This window comes from Pavona decussata, unplaced genomic scaffold, assembly GCF_977016875.1.
Source record: "Pavona decussata unplaced genomic scaffold, jaPavDecu1.1 SCAFFOLD_61, whole genome shotgun sequence".
NCBI classification, from domain to species: domain Eukaryota; kingdom Metazoa; phylum Cnidaria; class Anthozoa; order Scleractinia; family Agariciidae; genus Pavona; species Pavona decussata.
Window position 1 is genome coordinate 790,123 of NW_028145482.1, and position 24,897 is coordinate 815,019.

At 38.4% G+C, this 24,897-nt stretch overlaps 1 protein-coding gene and 1 long non-coding RNA gene across 7 annotated transcripts in view; one reads left to right on the forward strand and one right to left on the reverse strand.

The window, feature by feature from the left end:
- The window catches only part of LOC146478962 (uncharacterized), a 186,211-nt gene that overhangs the window by 49,071 nt on the left and 112,243 nt on the right, over positions 1-24,897 (reverse strand). The window lies entirely within an intron of this gene.
- The window catches only part of LOC146478963 (uncharacterized), a 109,158-nt gene continuing 94,732 nt past the window's right edge, over positions 10,472-24,897 (forward strand). For 3 of the 6 annotated variants that reach the window (XM_085111236.1, XM_085111239.1, XM_085111240.1), the window contains exons 1-6: positions 12,206-12,455; positions 14,390-14,599; positions 16,433-16,481; positions 17,047-17,106; positions 19,267-19,296; positions 22,352-22,477. In XM_085111236.1, the coding sequence (XP_084967362.1) occupies positions 14,432-14,599; positions 16,433-16,481; positions 17,047-17,106; positions 19,267-19,296; positions 22,352-22,477 (433 nt within the window). In that variant the 5' untranslated portion in view covers positions 12,206-12,455; positions 14,390-14,431. Of the gene's footprint in view, positions 10,686-12,192; positions 12,456-14,389; positions 14,600-16,432; positions 16,482-17,046; positions 17,107-19,266; positions 19,297-22,351; positions 22,478-24,897 lie in introns of those variants that run through there. The other 3 variants (XM_085111237.1, XM_085111241.1, XM_085111238.1) reach the window with 3 other exon arrangements.

Consider the following 24,897-nt stretch of genomic DNA (forward strand, 5'->3'; position numbering starts at 1 on the left):
ATTTAAACAATTCATCGTAGACAACGGTGGAATAGCAGGAACTTCTGGTTTAAGAGGTGATGTGTGATCCACTGTAAGGGGCTCTAAAGTACCTCTTGGATCTGACACACACCTTGCGATTTAGGTGGGTGCCAATATTCCTCGTCATGACTGATTACTAACTCAATGTCCTTCTCTCTTCTCCTATTTCTTCTTCATAAATTTGTAGTGACACTTCAGCCTTTTCTGCCTCTATTTCGGCTTCCAATAACTCTCTCTTCTTTATAGTTTCTCGTTCTTCTTCGTCCAATCGTTGACGAGCTTTCAACTGGCGGATTTTAAGCTGAGCTAAGGCCAGGGCTAACCTTTTTTCGAGACATCGTACGCGTAGATGACTTTGAACTTAGTTTGGAAACGTCACTACCCGGACCCTTAGGTCTTAAGCTTGAAAATACACTGTTGTGTTGGTACGCGGGCCGCCAAAATTTCACAGCTTAATCGAGATTAACTTTTCGCTCTATTTTCTCCTTTTAAGCTTCCTCAGCCTTTCCCAACGCCAAAGTGTCAATGCTAGCGTCCAAACACTTGCAATATTTATCATGCGCATCAACAAATTTGACCCACGTGTCATTGAAATTTTCCATTTCCTTTGAGATTCCTTCCTGAGTGCCGCCGCGTTCCATCAAACGGGTAATCTCGTTGCTTATTCTGGTCAGATTTCCAACATAGCCAGAGCGTGGCTTGTTCAGAGCACGTTTCTTTTCATTTAAATACCCCTCGACGTATTGTTCCAGGTGGCGCGTATTAACATGAGTATTTCTGGCGCCGCTTCCTTCTTCCATTTCCATCAAATCGCCTAATACAGTTATGAGTGCATGATCACTCGCTTGAAGATGCAAAGAATCCAACTGTAACTCAAAATCACCTTCCATAATTCCAGAATTTAAGTGTTCCAAAATCAAAGTGTTCCGAATCGAAAGATAACGCCGAGGCAAAAATTACAATCCCTTCACCACTTCCAAATGCTCGCAAGAAACAAGTCAAACTTCTACAGTTCTACTAAATGAATCTAGCTCCACCGCCGATTCGAAGTAGTCGAAAACTAGTACGCAATTCCCAGGACCATATACGTAATATTCGATAGCGAAAAGTCAACCATTTATTTACAAATATTCCATTGACAATTTCACAAATTTTCCAGTTATCACGTCGGGTAAACACCAGTTAGGCAATAAGGCAGGTTTTCTACGAAAAGAAATTACACCTTTAACGAGCGAAATAACAATACACACAGAATACGACAGAACTTACCGACTGTTTCGAATTCAAAGTGTCCACAACTCAACGAATTGAATAAAAAATTATGCCAGTACGTCCAAACATGGCGACTTGTTCTTCTAAGACTGAGCACATGGAAAATATCCCGGATTATGACGTCAAATGTAGGTACGCAATGGGAGTTATAAAATTATTAGTAACCAGAATGCCTGCCTTTATTTTTTAATGACATTTTCTAAGCGCCTAGGCATAGAATGTGCAAATTCCTTTAGCGTGTCAAGAGTCACATTTTTCCATGCAAAGCGTAGTCGCCTTTTCAGCTCTTTCATCGTTTTGGGGGCTGGATCTTTGTACGTTGTCTCGTCAATGATACTCTAGATGTTCTCAATGGGATTGAGATCAGGAGAGTTCGCTGGGCAGCCATCCTTGGATAAAAAGTTTGGAAAATTCTTTTGACACCACGTCTGAATTGCCTTTGAAGTGTGAGCCGGTGCTCCATCCTGAATGAATTTGATTTCTTTCTTTGAGCTAAAAAAACTTCCTCTCTATTGGGCCACCTGTCAACTGACGCCTTGATGTTAACGGTTTCACCTCAAGGAATTGGTCGATATAGTACTCAGAAGTTAAGGTCTGGCCTGTGGGTAGCATGCATGTGTTACTTTGTGAGCCCAAGACTCGTCATGCCACCCCACACCATCACCTTCGCACTTTGCTTCATTTGGAAAGCTGGAGGAACATCACATTCGAAAAAACTTCTCCCATTCCTCTGCTATTAGCTTCGCGTATTTCTTGGCGAATCTCTTTTCCTTTTCTCTCGACAGAGGTATTTTCTATCGCTTGAAAGCCTTCCATCCTTTCCTAGTCATGTATCTCCACATGTTAAGCTCGAAACTTCGATATTTTTCTGCTGAAGATTCTTGGTAATCTTCCTTGTTAAATTGTTCCGTTTGTACTTCGCTTTCTCGATTGATTTTCGAGCACAATTGGTCAAAACAGAAGGTCGTCAGCTTCTTGGTTTGTCTTCGAAGTTCTCTCTTTTCGACCACTTGATCACCCAACGTTCACTTTTATTAAAAAAAATAAGCGATTTCTTTCACTGAATGACCAGATGATCGTAATATGGCTGCTTGAGCTCTAGCATAAACAACATCTGACTTCATTGTCGTGACAGAGAAAACAGAAACTTCAGAAAAAATCAGAGAATAACAACAAACTCGCCGGAAAAGGAACAACATACACAAAGGACATGAAGAAGTTGCGGGAAAACGCGCGTGTCCACATTTGGCGCGAAAATCGAAACAACAGCATCCAGGATGCATTTAAATTTGCTATTGCCAGCTATTTTAATAAATTCTCTACCTCAATTTATTGAAAAGGTTCTAACAAACAATTGATTTGTTTTAAAAAATTAACAACTTTAAATCGGAACGAACTTTTGAAACATCCCGTAGTTATTTTTGACGGTTGCCAGATGATTGCTTCGCAAGAAGAATAAGGGTGCGTTTTTTAAGGAGAATCCAAAACGGATTTGTGATCTCAGATCACTCGGATCATGCCGCATCAAAGCGGGAAACGATTAATCCACTCTGGACAAGGATTCGTCGTTTCCCTAGATGCGGCATGATCCGAATGATCTGAGATTACAAATCCGTTTTCGGATTCTCCCCCAAAAATGCGCTCCAAAACTCCGAGTAGCAATTTTAATTGATTAAATTAAATAGTCCAACCCCGCCAATCTATTTGTTTATATATACTATATACACAGTGTATATGCAGTACAATTCCCGCAACCCTAGATAACCACAACAGTCACCCGGTTATCGACAATATCTGTGTGTTATTGTGCATTATTCTTAGAGCCAGGTGTTATTGGAAAAAAAGAAAACCTTGCATGATGCAGTGACTAAAAATGGACTATACTTCAATCGTTTGACGAAGGACGTCAATGATAACAGGTGGCGAAAATTAGCAGCTAATAAACATCACGTACTTCTGCTTCTCCCTAATGTTCCAGATTTAAATTTTGCTAAGCGCCGGATAATTATCAGGCTAAATTATCGTTCTTCAAGTTTTAAAGGTAAGATTTGTATGCTAGTTAGTTCTACATGCTACGTTTTGCCGTTTCTTGGTAACACTTTGCTCATGCTGTAGGTGATCTGAGCTTAAAGGTCCTCAATTTGAATTTTAAGTTTCTGGGGATTTAACTTTTTTTTTATCTCTGTTCCTGAATTAAAGGGATCTTCGCGAATTCAAATCAAAGAAAGTCAGAGCTCAGTATACCGAGCCACGGTGTTTATTTAACCGTCACACGTACCGGTAAAATTACTTATAGTTCGATCTCGCAAGAGCTTGCTAATTTTAAGTTGCTTTTTCTTGTGGAATAGATGCAGTTCTCCTGCAATTTGGCCAAATTAATAAAAAAAAATAATAATAACAGTTACAATAAATAAACCGCGAGCTGGCTAGTTAGACGAGAAACTGCGGTAGACTCGCATAAGACAAGTAAATCAAGAGCTGTTTTTAAACTATTATAGTGTTAGATAATTTATTTAGTTTTCCTTCTCTCAGTTTGTATTGAAAATATATCAATCTATGAATATATGAATTTCATATATCGCACGTTCGTATTATCACCTCCACGGGTATATTTCGAATTCACAACACGACCAACTCCCAGTCGGCTTGATAGCTCTACTGTCACCATCATATCGTAATCATATCATATTGTAATTGTAAGTCCCACTTTTGATCAGTGGACGCCTGTTAGGTGATTAACTATACACTTTTTCAGCCGGCAGTTTGGCTTGGCTGATAGAACTTGAAGGGAGTGGGGCGTACAAACAAGTAATTTCTTTCAAGAAAAAAAAAAGAAGAAAAAGAAAAAGAAAACTAACGCTAAAATAGTAAAACAACAGCGGAATAAGCGACTTGGAGAAAGTCTAGCCGTAAACGTGGCGGCCGGTCGGTCTCTCATGGTCGGTCTGTCTGAGATCCCTGTGTGGCGATAAATTTTTCCTATGTGCGTGATTCAACTGGACGGAACTATTGACCTGTAAACAACATCAGCGGGGGAATATTACATTAGGAGAGACTCATTTTTGCTGTAACGAAGCTCGGTCACAATTTTTACGGTACACTGCATGTAGATAACAGGAACTCGCCGATCAGCAGAGAACGGTCAATTAATTTTCACCAGGATCAGATTTTTTTTTCTGACATCAAACCCAAACCGTAACATTACCCTTTAATCGTGAGAGATTTCCATCTAGACGTACAACGTGGTATAAAGCTCCGCTAAAACAAAAGGGCTGCTGATATAATATCTTGAAGAGGTGTTTTCTTTGGCGTTGTCTTTGTTACTACTCAAGGTCGCTATTTTTAGGTATCGCATTATTCAAGAACATTTGACGGACCACGTGGAACATTAATTTACAGCCCCAAATCTTGCCGGTGTATAACACTTTGTCTAATTACTTAAAAAACCCTTTTGTTTCGGTCTAAACGCTTCCTTCCTCAGTTAAGAGGTAGAGTGGCCGAATTGAAATTTTTGGAGTGAAAAAAAGTGCAATATTTCAACAACATTGCTAACTTTTCACAACACTTTTAAGATAAGATGCATGGCCAAATACTACGACTGGTTAAGAATCTTAAGTCTTCCTTATATTAAAATACATAATTATAATAATTTCGTCGGGCATAGCTACGTATTTTGCGGGCTAAAATATATTTTAGCCCGCTTCTCTGAGCCAATAAGAAAGAAGAAAATAACGTAGGCAGCCAATCAGAACTAGAAACTATTCAACTGTTCGCGCCGTTTTCCTGCTTTTTTGACTGGAAATGCTTTCATTTGCAAGAAATTGCTTTGAGCTACAAAATGGCTAAAAAAAACTTAAGGAAGAAGTAAATTCTCAGTCGTCTCATCTAGATGAAGAAGACTTTCAGAAACTCGTGGGCTTTGGTGGAATACCTGTGGTAGCTCCATGCCCGGAGGCGAGGTGAATATAAATTTGCATTTGTCTTCGTGGAACAAAACCCGCTCAGTTTAGCAATTACATAACTAATTTTAACCTTCTGTGAACCAGTTTATTTTATTTTCGAGGTTAAGTATTGTATTCTCTCACGGATAGCTAGTAGAGACGGATAAACATGAGAGGGTGTGCGAACATTGTCCTGTGCCTGGTATGGCAGGAAAGCTAGCCAAACGACAAACTACGTACGCGATAAGGACTTCGATATGAAATGATGACAATGGTGGCACGGAAATCGAAGTCCATTTTGACATTAAGATTTCCACTACGTGATGTTAGACTTCGGATGAGAAAATGATAAGTAATAATTGAAGGCACACTTGGAGTACATTAAAATACGATTGTTTATTTCCGTGCCAGAGATTACAGAGTGAAAACATGAACTTCTTACTTACTTTGTAGACCGAGAAACCAGATCTGCACTGCCACTGAAAAGTAAACAAATGGCCGGATTAAAATTAGGCTTAGTTAACTGTTTATGGTAGCAATATCGACTTCAAAGTGTTAATTTCATTTGCAAATTCTGCGTTAAAAAACGAAAAGCAAGAAATGACAGTACAATATATGCGTTATTGACCAAGCTTGTTCGGTCAAGATGGCTGGATATTGGTCAAGTTCTTTTTTTGCGTATTTTTGTGGACGGAGACGAAAACGCAAAAAAAAGAACGAGGTCAATATCCAGCCATCTTGACCGAACGAGCTTGGTTAATAAAGGATTCAGTTATGTGGCTTTATCTTCAAGTTAAAACTACAGCAACAAAACACAACAGAACATGAAACTGTTAGCTCGGAAAGAAATTCTTCATAGCCGCCGGCGGCCGGTATAAGATTTATTTTCAGTGCATTTTTGGATTAGCATGTAATTATGGAAAACAAGGAATCCTAAATTATCTTAGGGCTCTAACTTTATAATGGCTTGAAGGGAGCATACAATTATTGAGTACGAAAAAAAAATAGATTTTTGCAAGTGCGGGAAGATTTTAATAGAATCCGGCAAACTCGCCATTTTCAGTCGATCGTGCAGTGGCGTAGATAACAAACACACAGTTTTCGAATTCCAATCAATTATTCTTGAACAAAACAATACATTTTGAAACTATATGCAAACATGAGCCGAAAATAGAGTGGGTAAATCAGAAAACTGGGGGAAGCTTTGATAACATTTTGGTGTTTCAAGCAAGACGCGGCTAAATTAAAAAAGTGAGCTTCTTCGGCGAACTTGAGAAAAACACTTTTCTGAACTTTTCTAAAAACTTAACGCAACTTTCACTACGCTATGATTTAAATACAGCTTTTGCAAACTAAGAGAACTTATCAATTTAGTGTTGGACTTAAGACAATAAGTTTTACAAAATCAATCTATCTATAGACAGAGTAACTCACCGATTAAACTCACGCTCATTGTAGCTGAAACAAAATTTTCACTACACCAGGATGATTCCATTGTCTTTCCTTTTCTTTATGTAAATGTTGACAGTTTACCGAACATTTTAGTGAGCATTTTCCCCCAGAACAACGAGAAAATCGAAGAAAAGATTGCATTGTTGCTCGGGATTAAACTTTCGATAACAAGCGGACGGGCAACGGGTAATCCCGAGCTGGCAAGATAGCCTCATCTTGCCCGCTCGGGTAGCCAATCACAGCGCAGGATTTGACTCATTTTTCCCGCTCGCGGAGCCAGCCATATAATGAGTAAGCTTATGACAGCTTAGTGTGCTATGTTTACACGGTCGTCACATCGTGTCAGTTTGCTCCACTACTTTAACTCAAAAGAAGAAGTCTTCGGTTTGTTTCGCCTTACATTGTAACAAAGGAAAGAAAAACTGGCAAGAAACAGCAGAAAAATACTTACGTAGTCGCCACTAAGTGAAACACAACGACTACTCCCCGTAGCAGAAGGACTACGAACAACGCGTGAAACTTGCGTGCTAATGATCATGCGTAGTCTGACTCGATTCAGGCGCCGACTCCCTTCCAACCGTAGCCGTAGTCCGTAGTCGTCCTATCTTAAAGTAAGGAAATAGGAGTTAACCCACACTCTAATTAGGAGTACCGTCTTGAACGAAAGATCGTTTGGCGTGGCGAAAGAAAACTTTATTAAACGACGGGCGTTCTCGGTTTTTTGAACTAAACTTTTAGTCAGCTGTTTAACCGATATTGCTTCATTGTATTTCTCCAATGCATTTTGAGACACCTTAGAGAGGAAAAACTTCTCTCCGATGTATTGGAGGTTACGGGCATGATTAAATGCAATCACAGCAGCTAGTAAACACCACCCTCATCAAAGTTTTGGTGACAGTATTAAGATTGAAAGCACATAACATAGATTCCGAAGTCTTGTGACCTCTGCAAACATCAGGAAGTGCATTCCTGACCAAGTCACTCATCATGTACAAATGATGGGGTAAACGCACAAAATCAAAGTCGTTGCGAAAGAATGATGCCTGAAGGACTTGAAGGAGCTCTTGAAATCAGGAGAATTGGTAGCTTTTAGTGAAACTCCCTCCACATCTAGCACTGATTTCAGCTTAACCTGGTCAACCTCTTTTAACAATTAGATTATGAGCTTGAGATTTCTATCGCGCGATAGCTGATGAGGGCTCAGCCCGAATCATAGAAATCGAGAGCGAATAATCTAATTGTTTTAGTTTAAATATATTAGTCGTTCAAAACTTAAAAAGTAAATTATCCAAATCCTCCTCACAGACATTTCGAAAAAGCGAAGAAGCGGGCTGAAGTCTATTGACAACCGTTACTCACTATCTATCACAGAATAGATAGTGGGTAGCGTAGCCAATCAGACAACAGCATTCGTAATAGAACGCTAGTAGATTTAGACTAACAACGTATATCGGCCAAACACTGAAATATAACTCTTTTCGTCCGAACATATGAACATGCTATCTCTGATTAGTATAAATGTACTAGTGTTCTATCAAGAATGCCGTTCTCTGATAACCTACTACTGCTACGCCACTCACTATCTATTCTGTGATAGATAGTGAGTAGCGTTTTCAACAAAATGGCGGCCGGTTCGTCGCGTTTTCGAAGTGTCTGCGATGAGGAAATAGATAATTTACTTGTTTAGTTTTGACCGACTAGTAGATTTATACTAAAACAATTAGATTAGTCGCTCTCGATTTCTATGCGTGATAGCTGATGAGGGCGCACGCGATAGTAATTTCGCGCTCATAATCTAATTGTTAATAAGAAAGTGCAATAAACACGCATCTGCGCACTTGTGAACATTTAATTTTCATTCATAAATTGAATTGTGTAATCTATCGGACACTTTAAATACTGAAAACCCTCCACCTGCTCTTTCTTGTAACAAAGAATATTTCACACAACTTATCCGCAACAACACTCCAATATCCTCCAGTACAAAGAGGCGTACCATATTAAACGCCTAACACCTTCTCTCAACAATGAACCATTGTTGAGAGAACCTTGTCCTCTTCTCATGGAAAAAAAAAAACAACTTTTGTTTCGCTTTCCAGTTGTTACCAGCACGCAATTTAAGGCCTACCTTCAGTATGCATATTTTCAGTCTGATGATGGTAATAGCTCATACACCTTATTCCAAAATTGCTACCATTTTAATATTATTTTGTTGGTATTCAAATTAGCCCTTCTTACCTCGTTTTAAAGATAAAAAATCAAAAGAATATTTTATCTTGAACGAGGCAAGCAGGGCTAATTGAAATTCAAACAAACGAATATTAAAATGCTAGCCATTTTGGAATAAGGGTTATAGCGAAATGTTAAATTTTCCAATTTAATCTTGGTCTTTTGTTGTCTAAATGTTGACGTTTTTACGTTAGCAATAGCCATAACAAGTCGTTAATATATGGACGAAGAATTGCACGTTTAGCACAAATCCGATTCATGAAACGTTCTGGTTTACATTCGGAATAATCCGCTTTTCAAACCGAAATTTACCAATTTCAGTTTCAATGAAAAGCTGTGGTATTTTTAAATGCTTGTCTGGTTTCAATACTATATGAGCTTATTAATAAATTATCTGCGTCCTTTCACTACTTTTGAAGATTTTTGTCTGTTAGTAATGAGACATTTTAACAGCTGAACTGATTAAAACACAACATTTGCTTCTAAATATAACAACATAAGCAGTGGTGGACAGGAATTGTTTATTTGGAGAGGTACAAATTAATGGTACTTAATAAAGAAAAATACGATCTCACACAGTTGATAGTAGCTATAAGACGAAGATGTTTTATGCACAGCATCGCATTTATTTTGCGTGCACAATAAAAGTTTATTTCCACAGAATCTTGCAGACATTGTTCTCACTTTTGCTCACTGTACACAAATTTCACCTGAGTCAATGCCAACAATATTATACAACGAGAATTCAACTTAAATCAAGACCAATGGTATCAGCTCATCTGACTAGAGGCTTCACAAAAGTAAGAAATGAATGTCCCTCTAGCTATGTCAAGTCTAAAATACACGCTCCTTTGTTTTTCTTTAGTGATATTGTCGCGGAAAACAAATGTTATTACTAGGAGAATGGAAAAAAGGTTTGCTATTACCAGGAATGGGGAAGAAGGAGTACCAAATAATTAATCCCCAGTTTCTTCAGCCTACAGAAAGCTTGCGACTTAATTATAGTACAATTACTGCAGTGCTTCCCTTTGGTGTAATTCCTTATTTTACTGAAACGAAAACACAGGTTTTTAACCAATGGCCTCTGCGATACCCGTGCAGTACTTTACCAAATGAGCTCACAAGCCAGCTGGGAGCTTGTCGATGTTGTGGTTTCGGAATATTCATGTCGAAGATCACCACATGAAAGTGAAAAACATAAGAAATATTTATGTTTGAAATTAATCTTTAGTCGGAAACACCGTATATCTCATAATTATTTCAGTCTTTCATATCATGTAATTCTTATTACATTCAAATGACCATGTATCAAGACAATATTGTCTTCGCCTGCAAAGTTTCCACATTTCCATGATCGAATGATGCCCAATTATCTTTGATCTTATTGAACAACGGATGCGACGTGATCACAGCATTTCACGATTTGTCGGAATATTCGAAAACGAAATATCTTTGGAAGTTTGATGGTAATTTTTTGTAAATATTTCACGAAAATAACTATTTTATAAATATTTCAGACCGAATACGCCGGAAGAAATCAGAACTTTCAGTTTTGATGGCAAGTTCTTGATCATACAGTCGGTCGATCACTCTTAAGATTGTCCGGTAATATTTTTGCGCTTGAATTTGCCTTATCATCATGAAGTGCAACCATATTTTTTCATTAAACGCTTTGTGACTGACTGCTCAAAAGGAAAACACGTGTTAAAGTCAGATGCTTAGGGCAGCTTACGCCGGATATCAGTAGTTGCAGAAGCGGTAGACAGACAGGTAAAGGACACATGTAAAAAAAAAATAATAATAATTCTTTTAAGCCTTAACATCAACATGCATATTTCCCCAGTCGATCCATTACATTGTTAGGGTACTATTTGGGAGTATTTGTTTGGACAACAAGGGTTTGACCTTGGTGATAATATCGTTTTCTTTGATGACCTACATACTTGATCCAATATAGTCATACTGTAAGGACAAATTAGATGCAACGAGATCACTATTAGCCGAGGGCCAATAGAGTTAAAACAATAAACTAATAAAGAACCCTCGACTGTGCTCTGTTCTGTTGTAAAGCACGCAGGAACCGGGTAGAACACTCAAGAAGTAGGAAGAAACACTCGACTACGTCTTGTGTTTCCCCCTAAACTTCTTTCGTGCCCTAGCCGGTTCCTGCGTGCTTTACAACAGAACAGAGCACAGTCTAGAGGCTTCTTAATTTGTTTTATGATAAAGCATCTTTTTATTTCCCCACGCACTTACCCTCTTTTTTAAAACAAACTTCATTTTCCAAACAAACAGAAGTGTCGTCAGAGTGCAGCTGTACTCCCATAAAACATCCCGAAATAAGCCAATCACAGTCGTTGTTAGAATGGTTCGAATGATTTGGTTGAACAAGACGAAAGCTGTCAAACCTGTCAAAGCGAAGCATCAAAGTTTTCCATAGCTCGAATGTAACGCTAGCGCTTCTTCATAGTTTTCAATTTAAAAATCAGAATGGATAAATAAAATGTCAGTGAAATCTGGTGGATTTGTGACTCATGAAAATGTGGACGTTATTAACACGACAATTCGAAAACAAACTGCTGGTATTAATCCCACTGCTGCGCTGGACATGTGTTTTGTGAATTAACAACAGTCGAGTTCACGTGAGCAAGAGGATTCCTTGAACTGTTGACACAGTTAGGAAAACTGGGCTGCTGTGACTGCTGTGGCCTCCCACTCAATGCTTCGAAGACGATATTTGAACAAGCTGTTAATTGTCCACTCTAAAAGCGAGCGTTGTAATTGCTTCCCTGCGGTGAGCTGAGGTGGCCATGATGTTCCGTGATTGAGCTTGCGGGGAAAATTTCAGAATCTTGTAAGCTTATTTAATATTTTATGTGTGTATACGCTCGCCAATTAAATTTTCAGTTTTCTCTATTTTTTGTTTGATTTTTCTACACGGAAATATAGCTAACGAGCGTTTACCGAACACAGCTGATTCCTTCAAGTAAATAATCTCCCCACAGCCTCTCTCTCAAGCCAGCTAGCAGTGCTGTGTAAGCGCCAGATAAGGTATTTGAATTGCACTACGGAATCCAAACTTGTAAACACCTTAGAGTGTAATATTTAAGAATTATTCGCCCGAAACGAAGTCGAGGGGAATATTCAGCAATATTTACTGAGCCTGAAGCGAATAATTGTTTTAAAATAATTACTCAGGTGATTTTCAGAGAAAAACAAGAACCGTCTGTTTCAAATTGTCACGCGTCAATGAACAGAGATGCACATTCTGCCGATCACATGCGCGATCCAAATCACATGCTCAATCGATAAACTGCACATGGCTCAAGGAGAATGTCAGTTTTTTTTAACTGCTGCTTCAATAAGACGAAGCACTGACTTCTGTGAATGAATGTTGGGTTTGCCGACCCGTTTACCAAAATAGATGGAGATGAACCAGGCAAGTGTTAGCGACAGCACTTTATGGCACCAATTTTTGTTGAAGGCTTCGCCGGTTAACGAACGTTTATAAATTACCCTCGAAGATAACGGCTGCTTCAGGTAGGAATTTAGTCCTTTACTGGCTTCAATAACTGAACAAGTACATGGTTGTCGCAGATGAAATTTTGTTTTTGTTGTGAGGCGGTGACTTAAGATGGTGGTCGAGAGCTGCTCGAACCGACAACAAACTATTGTTCAGATTATGAAAACTGCCGTCTTTTCTCCTCACTAAAACGTAAAACTTAGAGAGACATTTATTCTTCTCGTTTACTTCCATGCTTTCAAATTCTGTCTTAAATTCGTTATGTTGGTGAAATCGTTCTGTTAAATAATGAAAATCTTGCGCGAATTTAACTTCATTTGTTGTTTTCATTTTAAGCCATCGATATGGACAACATTTCTTTTCCAATTTACAAGGATTTTTTTTATACAATTAGAAACATTTTCATAGCAGGATATGACCTAATCCTCGACCAATCAGATGAACAGAATCCTCATAATCACCTGAGTAACTATACTAATACATAATACTTTGCGATGGAAACATTGGGGTTCACTGTATTGCGGGAGACGCATTAATTTTTCTTCGCAATTTCATCGATTTTTGACTCAGCAATAGTAATTGTTAAAGCTTCTTTAACGCGCGTTCAAGCCTGAAATTTTTTCAGGCTTTCTTTGCGCAGCTGCTCAAGTTGGGTACTAACTGCGAGGATCTTTGTTCTATTTGATATTTCATCCGCAGTTTAAATACATATGTTTCATATATTTACATTCAACTATTATTGGGATCTCTTGGACAATTGAAACTAATTAAAGTGTCAATGATCCGAGTTGATTGTTTCGGTACGAAACGCCGTCACGCTATTATGTCACAGTTCACAGTTGTATGCGCATGCATGTTGTACGTTTACCCAAGCTCGTAATTTTGAAAAGAAAAAGACAAAATCCCACAAGGAATTCCGTGCAGGAGATAGACGTTATTCACCAATAACCTGACCGACGCCACGACGGGAGTTAGTTGAAAGATGTTTTTGCCGGCATGTTTTTTGAACGAACCAATCTGCATTAAATTTGTCACCCATACATTTACACTACTTGACGACCAATATCGACTGGTCACATTCTGATTATTATACTGCTCAGTAATAATGACTCCAAGGCTGATCGGATAACTTCTCGACCCTTCTCTGATTTTGTTTTGTTTTCTTTATATTCAAGTCTTCCATGGGAATTAGGGGCGCTGGAATATAAAATATAAAATTTTCGCCATTTTTTTTCTTGGAAGCTCAAGCTGTAATCAGCAGTTTATAACGGATGACAATGTGTTTTCAATCATTTTCAATATACGATCTCATCATGTCTGTACTGCCATCTATGGCAAAATTAGGTTATTACCAACAAATGTTTCGCTTTCCATGGCCATCGCCCGACCGACATATCATTTTGCTTTTAAAAAGTAAGAAACAAAACGTTTTTGATTGGTAACGTGCCTTCTATTCTAGGGTGCTTCCATATTGATGCATTTTTTGCATTTTAATCTGGCACGTCATAAAGACTAGACTGAAAGCAGCTTGTCGTAAAATGGCAGTCACAAGAAATGCACGTTCGCTGTATGAACATTTGTCAATTTTTTTTATTTTTTATTTTTTTACTCACTGACCGATCCACTTATTTGGAAGAAAGGGTTATCTGATGAACGAAAAATTTGATCGGGAATGGCCTTACGACGTTCCGTTTGTTTGGACGCAAGAGGTTGGCCGTATTACTACCTGGGAATAAACTAACGGCTCACGAGAGTTCTCGTTCTAAATTCAGCACGTTCCTCCACTAGGGTCGTAATAAAAAAAAAATCTCTTCTAATCCTGCAAAAAAGGAAGTATTAAACTTCGCGATAGCGGGATGTTTAATCGAAATGGACTTTCATCCATAATACGCTATAAATTAAGGGTAACGGGAAATTAATATTGTCATCATGTTCCGTTTTAATTTGACAGAACTGGTTATCAACTGCACCTTGCAGTCGCCAACGGGTAGTCATGTTTTGTTACCTTCTCTTCGCTGTATGCCTTTGGCAGTATCCAGTATTGCTGCCATGTAACGGCTTTGTTACTGACAAGAAGGAAGGTGCTCGCTGGTCACAACGACCCATCAAGCGTTGTTTGGAAATTTGTTTTCCTGTTGTCAAGCCAACGTCCAGTGTAAAGGTAAGCGTTTCTTTTGACAGGAACTGAAAATTTGACACAGTATTTCCCTTAGAGACTCTCAATTTGACTTCACTACGGTCCAGAGTGTAGTCCACTGAAGTTTCGCTTCTGTAGTCCACAAGTGGCGTTAGAGAATGCCTACAAGCGGCTGTATTCGTAGGCTGCGAGATAGTGACAAGGGCTTGATTAATAACTAAATAAATGTTGTTTTCGAATTCGTCGACATCCTGCACGCACGGCTGTCTCAGATTTTAAAAACGCTGCAGAAATAATTACAGGAAGGTTGCTTTCCGACTCTTATACGCTTTTGTCGACTTGAAATTCTAGTCAGTACTTGTTTGTTTAACATTCGAAATTCTACTGTTTGTTATAACGACACTGCACTTTAAAGGCGACTGCGGTTGTGGGCTATTTCTCCTCGGCTAAATTTCACAACAACGACTGAAACAATGTAATTCATTATTCCTGGTATAAAGAGCCTCAACCTCAGTCACAGCTGCGGGAACGGATCTTTTTCCCCTGCCTTCTCAATGTTGGTTGGCAAGGCTGGCTAGCAGAATTGCGAGAAACAACATTATTTTTTAAGAGGTGGGGGGGGGGAGGGGTTGGGGGGGGGGGGTTTGGGGGGTTGTACTGAATTATGTTTGGACTGAATTCAGTTCGCAGTCAACATACAGTCTTGTGACTAAATTAATTATTAAGATTTTGGCTATCCATGATATCTGTAAAGTTCTACATGAGGTAGACGTGTTAGGTAAGATGCTGTATTTGCATAAAAACTGGAAAGTTTAAAAGGGCAGATGTTTTTTTTTTTTTTAAACATGATTAATTTTTAGTTGAAAAGTAATATTCGCTTTGTTGGGACCGCAATGACAGATGTTTAAGACTTGAGCGATCTAAAATGACAAATACCAAATTTGTTTTTGCGTTTTTTTAATAAAGCGTTAACATTTATCCCGACTATTTTATCCCGTAAATAACGTCATTACAAGGTCATTGGAAAATCCACTTGTCGAAGTGTTCTATGACACTAAACGAGAGCGGATTGTTTACAATCGAAACTGATCAACGAAGATGATCACGTTTGTCGCGACTGAAGGAAATTTATTTTTATGTGCACGTAATGCATCCCTACAATCATGGGTCCGCGTGATTAGTTTTGTTAGAATTTCGTGGTTGCTCACCATCTTCAAATCTTATTTCGTAGTTCTTAGTTTTCTTATACACCTGAATAGTTTATGCTAGTCGCATTATTCATCACAGTCGCTTATGAACTAGTCAAGGGACAGCCTTAAAGGACGTAGATTCTTAATTGGGTCCTGAGGTGGCAAACACAGCCTCCTGCGACAAAATATTCCATACAAGGCTAGCTCTAGGTTTTGGTTGTATTAGATTTACAGTTTTATCTTTTGTTTCGTGGAGCGCTTTTAGCGTCCTTTAATTAAAAGCGGATGGCAAAGTCGTTCTCCTCTAAAATCTGGTGGAAATAATGTACAATCTGATCGAACTTTGCGATCATGCGCAACAATAACAACCACCTTTACCAAACCAACCAAAGTTCCACAGTTGGAGCAGCCAAAATTATACCAGACGTGTTGCGTTACTAGTCGCCACGCAAAAACGTTTTTTTAAATATCAAAATAACCTGGCGAAGAGTTTTGCTGTGTTTACACTTCTCAAGTTCAAGATGAAGTTGAGAGGTGTTTTATCACAGTTTTTTATAGTTAAATGTTTAAATTTCATTAACTGAAAAGAGAGCGATCGAACTTGAATATTCTACATGAAATGTTCTTTAAACTAAAACGTTTATTTTGCGATTTTGGTTTCATTTAGCTGATGTTAAGTCGGCGGTCTTGCTACGAGGAGTGTCTCCGGAGGAAGGGTGAGTTAGACCGAGTAGTTTAACACCGTATAGATAACCCTTGACAACACCCCACCATTGAAGGAAGGGGTTGACGGTTCTGCGCATGTCCATGAATCAAATTTCAGTAGTTGGAAGCCACATGTAAGTTAGGCACTGTATTGTCGAGTTTTTTCCTCTAGTAAAGAAAAAATTCTCCTCCCCCAACCTGTTTTTCACTCTCTATAATTGAGGTTCATGAGTGGCTACAAGCGAAAAACGACGGGAAGAGTATTGATTCTCTCAAACACGTCGTGCCATTTAGCTTGAATAAGCTCAAGCATAAACCAGTGAATGTCGAACCGCTGACCTCGGGCTTTACTTTAAACCTGAAGAGATTTTAACCTATGTTCTCTTCCTGGCCCGAAATTAAATAAAAAAGGAGAGCCAAGAATTTTTTTGGCTCTCTTAACCGACGGAACATAATTAAGCACTTGAAGAAACTCCGTGGAAAATGGAATTTTTTTCGAGAAAATAATTTTTAAATTATTTAAAAATAAGTCCAAAATTCCAATATTAATCGCAACATTTTTTCCTTTGGTTTTAGAGAAGCTGGGCTTTCTTGGCAAGAGGCGCATAAAGCAATTCCTTAGACGAATAAAGCGAGGCAAGTTCTTGTCATACTTAGAAAATCAATTATGCATCAGTCATCGACCAATTTGGAACGATTGATCAATCAATTAATTGAAAATCTTCGGTTCAAAGTAAAATTGTGATTCGATTATCTGAGCAAAAACTCGACATTACCCCACACATGACGCTGAGAGAGGTTCTCGACCTTATTAATAATTCACAAAGTGAGCATCCAATAAATGACGTTTATTTGGGTCAGGTGAATCTCGATACCTTCGGAAACACCAGATTAAGAAGTTAAGGAATTAATACTAATCAAACAGTTGCATTTAAACGAGGAGCAACAATCAGTACAACAGTGCACAGATAGATCATTTGTGTTAAGTTACAATTTCGTTCCAATATTTACTTATCCATTTTATTCTGACTACTGTCATTTTACTAACATCTGGGAAGGGTCTTAAACGAAGGAAGGAAGGCCTGTTGATATTTTGAAAAGTAAAATGGATAACAGCCATTTCCGGGATCTCATTCTGTCGCCCAGGACAATCTAATCAACCCGATATTTTTTTTTTAATTTAAGTTAAGTTAACCTTCGCCTCCGTGCTCCTTTTCTAATTTAGTCTCTCATGAATTGTACCTTGGCTTAACTTTTTTTTTTGTGACTCTAATGAAATCTTAAAGTAAAGCACCCTGCAAGCATGTACAGGGGGATTTTTTATATCTATATATAATTGGACAATGAGAATCGGTGATATTGGTAGTTCGAGTACAACAATTGTTATCTTTATGCAGTGATCTCAATTCAGAACTTTCTTTTTGTGAGGTCGTGTTAAACCTTCAGGTTCGTGCTTCTTCAAGCGTTCCAAGAACCTCGGAGCAATATTATAAACTATCATAGTACGCGCGCTCTCGTTGGTCGAAAGTTGTGTTTAGATGAGAGTATGTAAACACGCTCCGACGTCACGCTTTCTGTGTCTCCCAGCACAATTTGAAAACATTTCAAAGCTTTCGCAAGACTCGCAAAGTAATTTCAAGTACAACTGTTAAAGAAATGAAGACAAATTCCCAAATTTTGATTGGGGTTTGCCTATCTCTACCCCACTGAGCCGGGGGAAATTAGCAAAAGAAAGAAGAACCAGTACCACAGCGCTTTCCCTGCCTTGATGATCGTGAGCTAGAAGACCTCGTCGAGGAAACGCAAGCGAATACGACTAAATATGCAACAAAATATGCAGTAAACGTTTTTCAAGAAAATTTTTACATCTGAGTACTAGAATAAAATTCTCTAAAAGGCATTCTTTATTCCGAAAATGTACACGAAAACTAACACAAAACTATATGCTACAGACTATAAATGTTTCAAATCAAACATTTTATGGCCGGTTGCCATGTTCGTTTGTCAAAATTGCATAAAATGTATTTTTTCTGAGACGGGCGATATTTGGAGGTCGTGGGTTCGAGTCCCGCCGAGAAGGAAGATTTTTTTCTTCCCCTACAGGTATAATCTACCATTTCCTCGCTAGGGCTATCACTCAGAGGGAAAATCATTGGTTCACATAGCACTTTAACTTACATTTGAAACAGTTTGTTTGTTTGTTTAAAACCAAATTAAAAACAAAAACAAAAACAAAAAAACAGACATACAAATTGTTCGACCGACCCACCAATTACTCAGCTAAGCAGGCTGCCAATCAAATAATTAGAAACCATTGATAGTTTTCCTCTCCTTTTTAGCTGCGATCGAACCATATCATGGTTTAAAGGGGCAGTATCATGGGAGATCGATTGGAGATATCATGATTTTTGGCCAAAATTCACTAAATTTAAACTCTGAACACTATGTTAATTAATTTCTCGGTCGCTTATTTAAAGAAATATTAATAGTGATTCTAAGACGAAACGTTGAACCAATACTATAGTACAACCGGCGATTTTTAGTGCGTTACAACAGCGAAATTTGAAAACGTCTGCCAGACGTTTTCAAATTTGAACCCCTCTTTATCTTGGTCATCTGCCGGCGAAAATATCCTTGGATGGTTTCTTTGCATTCTGATAGTCTTTAAATGGAATCTTGTCATTATATCTTGGCTGCTATCAACCGAATAGCGTCTTTCCGATTTTCGATGTGTTACTTAAAATAGCGTGATACTGTCCCTTTAATTCTCTTGCTTTCGTTCTTTCTCTTACACAGATGTCTCAGGCGATCGCGACAACTCGATGTGTAAGTAAATATGCATACAGCATTCTGTAGCCTTTGTGATATTGGCGTTAAACACGAGGCTAAATTCCTCATACGTGTTACTGGTAGTTCAAGTAATGCTTAAACACCCGGACAGTACTTGCGGACAAATCATATTTGTCGGCAACATTTCGAACGAAAGCTGTTTAACGATGCCAATCTGCTTAGTTTAGATTGAATGTGGGAAGCATTTAAGCCCTTGGTATGGTGTAGGTTGGGTTGTCAGTTATAAAGTAATGTACGCTTCATGGAGAAATGACACGCAGGGTCTGTCCGTATTAGTGATGAAGTCCGGGGACGAGTTTAATCACGGGATGAGTACATCTCGGTCTCTGGGTATTAATTTGCTTGTTAGTGTTTACATGATTTCAAGGTGATATGATTTCAACGCTGTCTGTGGCAGCACAGGGATGAAAATTCATCGGACTAGTGTATGGTCTTGGCCGAAGAAGGAATCACACCTTCTTAAGGTGAATCGATACAGTTATTTGGCGTGCGGCGACTGGGTACTAAAATTGCGCGAGCGTGCGCAGTTGTCCGACTGATACATGCATTTTCATCGTGCTGGCGCGCGAAACAAGGCCAGTGTTAGGCTGAAAAGTAAGGCTATTTGTAACAAGTTTTCCACGGCAAATTTTTCTGAAAATTGGCACAATATTAGGATTTAGCTGGTATTTGTACTCCAATAAAACTGCAAATAAATGGCAAAAAAAGGCAAAAACGAACATTGCAGAAATTTGCCAAACGTATGAACAGAATTTGCTTTGACTTTACACGGAGATACTTTCTCTCTTCTTTTTCCTAAAATTTTTCCTAAAACTAGCGAAATTTGACAGCGCGAAATTCGGACAAACCCATTTTGAAACTAGCTAGATGTAACGTAATCAATAGATGTATCATAAGCTGGTTGCCATGGAAACGGAGTTTACCAGCTTCACGGCATTTTTAGCAAAGCATAAGAACTTAGGCACTCGAAACTATGTTTGAACTCAGACATTTTCATAGGGCTGAAAGGACTAGAACATCAAGAAAAATGTATACAGCTATTTCAATTAACGTTGTCGGATCAAAATAAAGCTAAAAGACAAGACCGCAATGTTTTGTGGGATTATTTTTTATGAATAATTTCATCAAAATCATCCCTGCACGTGTAAGTCATTGTACTGCTAATTACAACCTATTGTTTTGTCCAGGCATGAGTGATTTTGATGAATTTATTCATGAAAATCCGACGTAAACTTTCGGTCTTGTCTTCTAGCTTCATGCTTTGAACCGACAACGTTAGTTGAAATGACTGTATCACTACTAGCTAAAACAGAAGAAATATGGTATAGAGCCACTTTAATTTATGCGAGCACGCTAGTTTTATGCCAATCGGATGAATCCGCACTCCAGTTCGCTGGAAATTAAGAGTCATGAAATAGAATATCGTAATTTGATTTGCTGAATAAGCTGGCGACAAGCATTTAAATAAATAAATAAATAAATAAATAGATAAATAAATTAAAAAAATGAAAAAAAAATACTTAATTTAATTTATTAAAAACTGACTCATTGTATAATGCAATTCGAGGGATTTGATTGGCTTAGCGGCCATGGTATATGAGCCATTACACCATGGCCGAGAAATGGCGGCCATTAAATTGCCTTCTGGTTTTTCTTTCACAGCGAAATCAGTAAGATCTAGCAATATTCCTTGATTGTTTTTAATAAAACAATTATTCCACTCGTGCTTGTACTGTTGGATATGAGATGATTATAGCCAACTCGGCGCTACGCGCCTCGTTGGCTATCTATCATCTCATATCCAACGCGCGCTTATGGAATAATTGTTAATTATGTAATTTATTTAATTTATTGGCTAAAATCACAACTTCTCAGTATACCCAGTAGTTTTATATTCCATCCTGGCATAAAATATAAGAAAATAATTAAAATTATTTATACTTGAAGCAATTATTAAGAAGAAACACCACGATAGGAGATATTTAAGAGTAGCACCTAAAACGTTCTGCCTAAAGGAGGAGAAATCAGGTATCCCATGAGTCTCTGCGAAAAATTATCGACTAGAAGGTGTCAACTATCGATGCGAAGGCGAGCGCGTAGTCCGAAATCGACTGAATTTCAAGTGGCTATTTTTCCTTATTCAGGATCTGAGAATGTAAGTTAAATCATTTTGTGTATTGCTTTGGCAATTAAGTTCAAGCTTGCATTACAATTTCGCAGCTAATTTGTCTAAGAATAAAGAAAAACATACAATTGTTTGGAGTGGTATGCATGATCGACTCGCTTTGTTCGTTCGCGGCTCTCAAATGCTTGACCCAAATTTGACCTTAGCGAGTTTAATCCTGGGTACATTAGCGTGAAATCTTGCCTGTCGTTGCTCGAATAGTAACTCCTTTGAATTTTATTCAAGGTCCCCTTAAGTCCCCATGTTTTGAAGGACTTTGTGTTCGTTGAAGTTTGCCTAAATTGGCGCCAAACATGTAAACAACTGCATAATGCTTTTATAGTAACTGCTTTTGAACGATCACTCGTTTTCGCGGTCGAAATGAACAGTACTTTGAGCACGATTCTGTTCGGTTCTATTCGTGTAAGGACATCAAGTGGTGACATAAATGCTTCGTTTTAAGTCGATATTCAAGCAAACGGTAAATGCATGGAAGAGGTCGAAGAAGAGTCGAGTGGCAAGCGGCCGTTCAATGTTTCTAATCGCACAAACAAGCAAAGAAGCCGCTCTCGTAAGTCTTTTGGAAAACTAACGTGTCCAATGACCGTTAGAAATCGACAACAGGCTAAGTTTGACGAATTGACATAACTCTGACTGTTTAAATCTAAGCAATTCACGTAAAGCAATGGCGACCGAGAGGGCAGATTAGCGCTCACGCTGAGAAGCCCCATCGCAAATGCGAGATCGCGTATCAACATCGAGTTGATAATATAGTTGGAAGCGAGGCATTGTGGGATACCTAAATTATTGCAGACAGAAACAACTGTATTTCAAATGCCTTTTTTTATGCGTTTTTCTAACCAACAGGCTGCGGACTAGATGGAAAATGTAACGACACAGAGGTCTTTCATCCGACGGGTTTAAAAGCAACGTTCCACAAATTTAAAAACACAGGAGGGTGTTATGCAAACGTATCGTGGGATCCCCTGAGAAGTGAGTATATATGCACTTAATTAGTGAAAGAGCGGAGAGATAGCAAGTTTCATATCACTTTCTTTTGTATTTTGTTACATACAACTGGAGTTTTATTGTTTTCTCAGTGCAGGATCAGCACGCGGTTATGATTAAAATCCACTGTAGCCTTTCGGTCGGTAGCCTGCTTGACGCCTGGATGATATATAAGTCAACATTTATATCTCACCCGTACGGCAGAGCACAATAATTTCAAAATAGCGTTAAAAAGTTTGTAAAACACCAATGCGTTGATGCAAAACGCAGTGGTAACCAGACCCTTTAAAAGAGGTGCTGTGACCGTCATAGATACGTCATTAGCTGGAGAAACGTTGGGTGCTTACCATTTACGCAAACCACCCGGATGGAAATTTTCGGCATTAATACGAAATGATTTAGCTTGCCTTAACAGAAGATAGATAACATGCAAAATGTATGAATATCTGCTGTCAATGCCAAAAAGAGTAATAAAAATGCATCACTTTGACCAGAAGCCTATAATTTCAAAAGTTCTCCAAGTGGAATGATGCGTACCATGTATTTGATTTTACAACTGTAAAATCCGGGTTTTCCATGCAAATGGTAAGCACCCCATTAGTCTACAGCAGAAAAGTTTGGGAAACGGACACTGCAACGAAACACTCACTGGTTCCTCGAGAACCTCACTGGTTTTGTTTAAAGAAATCTCGATTTAATAAGCAACCTTGTAGAAAATTTAGCTGTTATCCGGCTGCATTTGGTACTGTTCGAATAACGCACGAAACGAATGCGAATATTTAGTAAACTGGAACCTCTTGAGGCGGCTAGTAGGTGAGGGATTGTCGAAAAAATAAACAATTTGCTTCGAGGACAACTGTGAAGTCTTGATAATAATCTTTTAGCAGAGGGAATTATCCGATAGCAAGCATTAGTGTTGGAAATTGTAGAACAGCCAGCGACGGCCAAGGCACGATCACCGGCAAACAAGTCCCCGCCGACTAGTCTATTCCATTCTATTATAGAATCTTTAGATTAGAACAGCTTAAATTAAATGAGAACTTTATTCTTGTTATTATATCTCTCAGTTAGTACGCACGGCGTGATTGGTCAATTTTGAGGGCCGTATTCCACTGTACAGCCCGCTAAGCTCTAACTAGTTTCCTTTCTTGCGCGACTTATTAACCTTAATGTCTTACACCGAAAGCAATAAAATCTCCGGTATCTTTCTTTTTGTAGACTTTGAAAAGGCTTTTGATTCTCTAGAATGGGATTTTTTGTATAGGGCTCTAAAAGCTTTTAACTTTGGCCCAGGCATTAGAAAATGGATTACAATCCTCTACAACGGTGTCGAAAGTGGAGTGATGGATGGGGGCTATATCCCGGGGCTATATGGCCAACTACTCTAAAACGTCTAGAGGGGTACGGCAAGGCTGTCCGCTTAGCCCATTTTTATTTATTCTTTCTGTAGAATTGTTACCGTTGAAACTCCGCTATATTCCAGAGTGCAAAGGTATATCTCTTCCAAATTTTGCAAGAAGTGAAGCTATCTCAATTTGCCGATGACACAACACTCATTTTAAGTGATATAGACTCCCAAAAGCATCTTTGCATCATATTAACAGCTTCGTAGAAATATCAGGTCTTAAATTAAATGTTACAAAGACAAAAGCTATGTGGATTGGATCAAATAAAGAGTGCAAGAATAAGATAATGAGCTTCGCACCTATAAGAGAACCTATAAAAATCCTTGGTGCATATATATCACACGACCAACAGAAAACTAATGAGGCCAATTTTTTTTTAGCAGAATTCAAAAAATGAAGACTAAATTGAATATGTGATCTTTCTCTTTATGGTCGAACGCTCTTGGCGAAAACAATTGGGGTATCCCAGTTGATATACACTGCTTCGATGCCTACTGTTCCTGAAAATGTTATTTAGAAAACGCAAGCCGAACTCTTTGCTCTCCTGTGGAGAAATAAGAAAGACAAAATCAAGAGAAAAGTGATTAATCAACCTCTTGTAGATGGGGGATTAAATTTTATTAACTTTGGAACTATGACAAAGTCCTTTGTCTAAGTTGGATTGGCAGACTGCCTGATCACATCGATGCTAACTGGAAGACAATTCCAAATTACTATTTGAATTGTACTATACTGAATAGTAATAATAATCCAAAATGCATGGATTTAAATTTCTCATGTTCTATTAAGAATTGCCAGAATACTTTCAGGAAGTTGTTAATATGTATGATGGAGACCAGCGACGTAAATTTGTCTTGTGGAATAATAGGGAAATAAAGATCGAGGGGAAAACTTTGTTTTGGAAAACATGGTTTGAAAAAGGAATCTGTTTGGTGCTAGCATAGCCAAATGAAGACGGGAAATTCTTGTCTCTTCAGGAATTTCAGGATAAATTTGATT